Source organism: Pantherophis guttatus, chromosome 8 (genome assembly GCF_059756535.1).
Source record: "Pantherophis guttatus breed Tessera chromosome 8, ASM5975653v1, whole genome shotgun sequence".
Lineage (NCBI taxonomy): Eukaryota > Metazoa > Chordata > Lepidosauria > Squamata > Colubridae > Pantherophis > Pantherophis guttatus.
Window position 1 is genome coordinate 50,366,874 of NC_142070.1, and position 6,879 is coordinate 50,373,752.

The 6,879-nt window shown below is 39.7% G+C and overlaps 1 protein-coding gene across 3 annotated transcripts in view; it reads right to left on the bottom strand.

Annotated features, from left to right (window-relative positions):
- GALNT7 (polypeptide N-acetylgalactosaminyltransferase 7) overlaps positions 1-5,721 on the bottom strand; it is a 60,412-nt gene extending 54,691 nt beyond the window's left edge. For all 3 annotated transcript variants that reach the window (XM_034401341.3, XM_034401342.3, XM_087874856.1), the window contains exon 1: positions 5,517-5,721. In XM_034401341.3, the coding sequence (XP_034257232.1) occupies positions 5,517-5,642 (126 nt within the window). In that variant the 5' untranslated portion in view covers positions 5,643-5,721. The remainder of the gene's footprint in view (positions 1-5,516) is intronic.
- Positions 5,722-6,879: the final 1,158 nt, after the last annotated feature.

Consider the following 6,879-nt stretch of genomic DNA (forward strand, 5'->3'; position numbering starts at 1 on the left):
GTTTAATCTATTTCACAGCGATAGCGTAGCTACAACCACAAGAATGTCTAAGGATTTCTTTTCCTCTAGAGTAAAACCAGGGGTTTCTATAAGTGAACATTTGATAAATCTAAACAAAATAAGAGCTGAGCTACAATTGAGGGGAGAAGTGATTTCAGATCAAACAATGAAAAGTGTTATTATCAATTCACTTGATCCATCATGGGATAGCTTTATGTCACACTTAGATACCATTAATTTGGGATATTTATCCATAGAAAGTCTATCTAACAAATTGATAGCAGAAGACAATTCAAGAAAAAACCGATCCAGTAACCAAACAGATCACAAACCTTTTAGGAAAGTAGTCTTTCAAGATAAACATAATGAGGCCTTTAGATGCTACAATTGTGGATCCAGGGAACATAGTAGAAGAGACTGCCCCAAAGTCTCAAGAGAGAGACATAGACCAGAATATAGGAGCAAATATAATTACAGACAATCTTCCACAGATAGACACAAATATAGAAGCCCACCAAATTACAAAGAAGGTAGAGGGGGTAGAGAAAATTCAAAAGAGAGGAAATCTGGGTCACTGAATGGGCTAAATAAACAAGACAGCACCAGAACACAGCAGGATGAGAATAACAATTGGCTTATTGATTCTGGTGCAACAAATCACACCACCAACAACAAAAGTATATTATCTTCATTTATAGAAGATAAGTTTGTGATAAAGGTAGCCAATCAAGAAAAGGTTCAAGTACTAGGCAAAGGAAATGTGACCTTGCCTGGTCTAGGGAAAATAGAGGGGGTATTATTAATCCCAGAAATACCTCACAACATACTAAGTGCCATAAAATTAAGCAGAGAATCTGATATCAATATAGTTTTCTCAAAGGGGAAAGCAACTATAGAAAAGAACAAAACAAATGTAGGTACTATAATGATAAAAGGAGGTCTACCCTATCTGATAACTAAAGAAAGATGTTTACATAACATTGATTCAAATATGGAAGATTATATTGAAGCAGATGATGAAAATGTCAGTAACAGTGACAATGATGAGTGTAGAATAACTCATGATCACAAAAACACATACAAGGAAAAGAAACCAAAAATAGGTAAACCAATTCATGATGAGTGTGCTCACATCTTACACAGGAAGTTAGGACATGCAAGCTTTCCTGTAGTACAAAAAATGACTGAACACGCAGAAGGTGTCAAAATAAAAAATTGTGAAAATTATTTGGAATGCTCAGTATGTAAGTCCACCAAACTAAAAACCAGTCCCAGACCAAAAAAATCTAACAGATCAACTAACAATATTTTTGATTTGGTACATATGGACTTAGTTGGTCCATTAAGTCCCTCAATTACCTATAGAAAACGTTACTTCCTAACAATAGTGGATGACTACAGCCGATATGGTTTTGTTTACACATTAAAGCACAAGGATGAAACATTTCAGAAATTTAAGGAATTCTACAAACGTATAGAAACACAACATAATATCAGAATAAAGCAAATTATGACAGATAGGGGATGTGAGTTCATGTCTAAAGAATTCTCCCAATGGTTAAAGGATAGAGGAATGTTACATTTCACGTCCAATCCTTTTTCTGCATTTCAAAATGGAGTTGCAGAGAGGAAAAATTCCACACTACAAACCATGATTAGGTGCACATTAGAGGATGCTGGTTTAGGCAAACAATTTTGGTCAGAGGCATTACATTATTCGAATTACACTCAAAATAGAACCTGGTCCAGTATTGTGAATAAGACACCATATGAGGTGATGTACAATAGAAAACCCAAATTATCACACATGCACATATTTGGAGTCACTGCAGACGTACACATACCTAAACAATTGAGGAGAAAGGGAGAAAACGTATCCAGGAGATTAAGATTCATGGGATACGAAACTGGAACCAAAGGGTACAGATTTATTGATAGTAATAACAAATTTATAGTATCCAGAACAGCTGTGTTCCATGAACAGGCCAATTGGTCAAAATTGCACCTTAATGAAATATTTCCTAATAAATGTAAAGATACGATATCTTGCGAGGAAGGAACAACAGAAAATCAAAATATTAACAAAAGTAAGAACAAAACCAAAACTTGGACTAATAGTCAGCATAAAATAAAGACAGACACATTAACAAAAAAGGAAGCTAGATATTTGCATGATAACCATAGCAAGCCTGAAAGAACTATTAGAAACAATAGAAACCAAATACCAAATAAATACAAAGATTACATAATGCATATGAATGGAGAACAAATAACACCTAATACATATGAAGAAGTATTGAAACTTCCACATGAAGAAAGAGAAAAATGGGAACTAGCTATGGAAAAAGAGATGGAAAGTTTACAAGGATTAAATGTATTCACACCTGCGATCGCACCTAAGGATAAAACAATTATAGGTACCAGGTGGATTTATAAAATTAAGAACTTAGAAGGAGGCAATACCTTATACAAGGCTAGACTAGTTGCACAAGGCTATGCACAAAAATATCCAGAAGACTATACTGATACATATTCACCCACAGTGAGAACAGAGAGTGTCAAAACAGCCCTTGTAGTAGCATCTGCACTCAATCTGGACGTATTCCAATATGACATACAGACCGCATACTTACATGCAAAATTAGATAAGGAAATATATGTAAGAGCACCACACAGTCAATACACTAATAAGAACGAAATTTGGTTATTAAATAAGAGTCTGTACGGATTAAAGCAATCCGGCAAAAGATGGTACGATTGCTTGGTAAAAGTACTTAAGACCATGGATTTCAACGCCACCACTGCTGATAACTGTTTCTTTGTAAAAAAGAGTAATGATCATATTGAATTTGTATTAATTTACGTGGACGATATTTTATACATTGGAAAGCATAAAGAGAGCAGGGAAATCTTTGTAAATAAGTTAAATGAACACTTCTCACTGAAATCTCTGGGTAAAGTGAATAAATACCTTGGTGTGCAAATTAACAAAACTAAAAGGGGATTCAAACTTACACAGAAAGATAAAATCATCGAACTCCTAAACAAATGTAACTTAAATAATGCTAAAACCTGTGACACCCCTATGCAAACTGATTTTCTTAGAAACACTGATGAATCTTCCCCTGAGTTTAAAGACAACACATTTTACAGATCAGTTATAGGTTCACTCCTTTATATATCTAATTGGACTAGGCCAGATATTGCATTACCTCTCAATCTATTGTCAAGATATGTTAGTAAACCAACCTTGTATCATTGGGAAGCTGTTAAAAGAATTCTAAGATATCTGAAGGGTACATTAGATTTTTGTTTAATGTTGGAACCCAATAATGACAGAGAACCAAAAATTACTTGTTATGCTGATGCAGATTGGGCTGGTGATACATCATGCAGAAAGAGTACTTCTGGTTATGTTTTTCTATTGAATGATTGTCCAGTTTACTGGTATACTGGTAAACAAGAACTAGTAGCCACTTCTACTACAGAAGCGGAATATGTTTGTTTGTCCAAAGCTGCAAATAACCTTGTATGGTTCAATGATCTGATCACTGATGTTTGGAAGAAACCCACCTTACCATTTATTATGCATGAAGACAATAAAGCGGCCATTGAAATATCCAGATCCGATGCAATTGGACAAAGGTCCAGGCATATTGATATAAAGTTTAAGCATGTGAGACAACTGTCTCAAGACGGATTCATTAAAGCAATACATTGCGATACTTCTGAACAATTAGCTGACATATTAACAAAACCCTTACCTTCTAAACAACACAAATATTTAACTTCTAAATTATATGTATTATATTGTCCTGAATCAGAATGTAATTGGTGTTGTGTAACGAACCGGCATTTAGAGGGGGATTTGTCAGATGTAAATGCCTTATTCTCCAATGTGTAAATAATGTATATATGGAACATCAGAGGTTAACTTATTATTTGGACTTTAATGTATTCATAACTTACCACTCCCATTCCTAGCTCCACCCCTTGTATATATAAGGAGCCACCCTCACCATTCTCGTCGCTTCTACCTTGAATATTCAGTGAATATAGAATGCCTATCATAATTAAAAAGAAATATATTTAAAGCTTTAACTTCTATTATCTTTATTGAGTCTGATCCTGAAAATATTGCAACAGAGTCTTAGTTCAAAAAGACACAAGTGACATTTTATCCAACTACAATACCTGAACAAATCATCATATTTGCCAACTTTCAGTATAACTGGTACCAAAATTAAAAACCCTACCTTTTACCTTTACCAGCAATCAAAAATATTAATAGTAAGGCTGTTTTGGTTTGGAAAAAGATTTTTAAAATGCACATCTTTTTTGCAGGACTAAAAGAAGCAGGATTAAGTAAACAAAGAAGTAGACACTCTGACATTGACTATTAGTTTCACATAATTTATTTATGAAACTTAATCATCTACATGTATTGTTTTTTAGAAATAAGTTCCAGTGAACTCAAAAGCATAGCATTGGACTACAAGTGTACAAGGCAGCACACAAATGCACCACCTGCTGGACTCCAAGTTCCCTGTATAGTAACAGTACACATGCAAGTAGGTTGACTGTTTAAATGAGATACTATGCAAAGCCCTCTGGGTAAAGATTTTCTTTTCTGCCTACATTTTAATGTTTGTTCTGTGTTGAGATAGGGAGGCTCAGGTTCAAGTCCATCTTTAACCATAAAAAAATCAAGTGATGATCAAATCAACCTAACTACATGATTTGGAGGGAGATAATAGGGGATGAAATATTAAATTCATAACACCATACAGATGAAAAACAAACTGCTAAAGACAGAAGTATTCCATTATATTTCTAGCACATTCCCACGGATCAAAAATAGTTTCCAAAGGATACTAATTATTAAACTGCATGTATCTTTCTATAGGATATTCAGAAATATTAAAAAAGAGAAAATCTTTTATGAATCTCTGTATGTCATTGTTTCAGATAGAAGCACCTGTCATAAGATTCTGTGTTAAAGTATGCCTCTTATTTCCACAATCTGGTGTAAGAGGCATCTTTCACCTGCCCTTCAACCTACAATATTACTTACGCCTTTTTCACAGCCTTTCCACCTTCCGGACATATTAGTAGGTTGCTAGGGGCAAAGTCCCGCTTCATCTAACATCAGCAAAAGCATTTAAGCAGGCAATGTTCGGCTGCCTCAAGTAACGCCGCCCGCCCGCTGCCACTGCTGGGCGGCCACCTGCCCACCGCCTCCCCATGGCAAAGGAAGCCCCCAGCTCGTAGCAGAGCCCCTCCAAAGCCGCCACTGTCCTTTCCAGGCCTCGCCAACGCCACAGGCCGCAGCCTGGGCAACAGAACCAACACCAGCCGCCGCCACCGCCCCCTCTCGGCCGGACCCAGAGCGAAAGAGGGCTTCGGCCCGACACCCAGGCAGCCGGCGGGAGAGGGCCGCCGACCGGTGCGCGGAGCCGCACTCCGCCTTTCCCCGCGCAGGCACACACCCCTTCCCTTTCGCCGTAGCCACTTACCCGAATCCTCTCCCCCGGGCTGGGCTCTTCGGCCCGGGGGGAAAGCGAAGACCAGAGCAGCAGCAGCCCCAGAAAGGAACCGACCAGGAGGACGGCGCGCAAGAGAAAGCCCAGCTTCAGCCGCATCTTTAGCGGCGGCGATACCGGCTCCCCCAGCCGCCGCCGCCGCCACCGGGATCCCGCTGTCGCCCCCCTCCCGGCGACTGCTGCTCTTCACTTGCGCGCCGAGGTTTGCGTGTTTCCCCTTCCCTCCTCCTTTTGCTGCTGCTGCTGCTGCGGCCGCCTCTCTTTCCCCTCACAGGCAGGCGCCTGGCGCCGAGCTCCGCTTTGCTCTTGGTCGCCTCCCCTGCAGCTTCGCTTTTCCTTCTCCTCCTCCTTTCCTCCTTTCTCGGCCTTCCTCAATTTTCTCCAATTGTTACCACCTCTCCTTCCCGGCCTCTTGCAGCGCACCCGCTTCCTCCCTGTAAAATCACAAAGTTTTTTTTTTTTTTTGTGGCTCCTCTTTCCTAATACGCTGTGCCTGTTTCGTTTTGTTTTTTATTCCCCTGATTCTCTTTGTCGTTCCTTCTGCTTTCCTTGCTAATCTTTCAGGCCAGCTTGTTGAAGCTAAGCAGGAAGTCACCTCCAGAGCAAAGACTCCACGTGGCTCATTTACAGCCGCGGGGTTGATTTGGATTGACAGTAGAGAACTCGAGGTTCCCTCCTGCCCCCCTTTTTCCTTTGACGCGTCGCCTTTAGGAGGTGGATTTGCAACTGTAAACCTGAAAAAAGTTAGGTAAATACCGGAGTCCTTCTCCCAGCTCCGGTGAGGTGGGAAGAAGGATTAGCACGTTTGCCAATTCTTTCAGAGCTGGCAGAGAAAATTCGATCAAAAAAGAAACGGTGCGCCCGAGAACTACATCATAAAAAGGATTCTTAATGTTCGTGGTTCTCAAGCATTGCTACACAGGCTAAAAATAATATCCTAGGAGGTTATTTGGGTAAAGGATGAGGGGAGGAAAGTGAATGTTACGGAAAGAAAGGAGCACCTAATCGGCTCGCCGTGGTTCTTAGCAGCTCAAGTGCTGTCTGCCTCAGGAAACGAAATGCCAAGTGTGGAATTATTCAAATAAATAAGCCCCAAAGGATTACCTAGAAGGAATTGTACTCACTTCTGGACATGAGTCTCCTAGTTATCCACTCCTGGTCAGATTATGCTCTGGTAACCTAGGATTCTAGGTAGCCTTTCAAGCCTGCAAAAGCGGGCAGGGGGCAACCTGGAGTTCTTTAGTCTCAAGTAAATAGTTGTATTGATGTCTTCCTAGGGAGAAGGGAGGGCTGCAATTGGAAGTGCTGTTTGATCTTCAGAATTTTAAGTATCTCT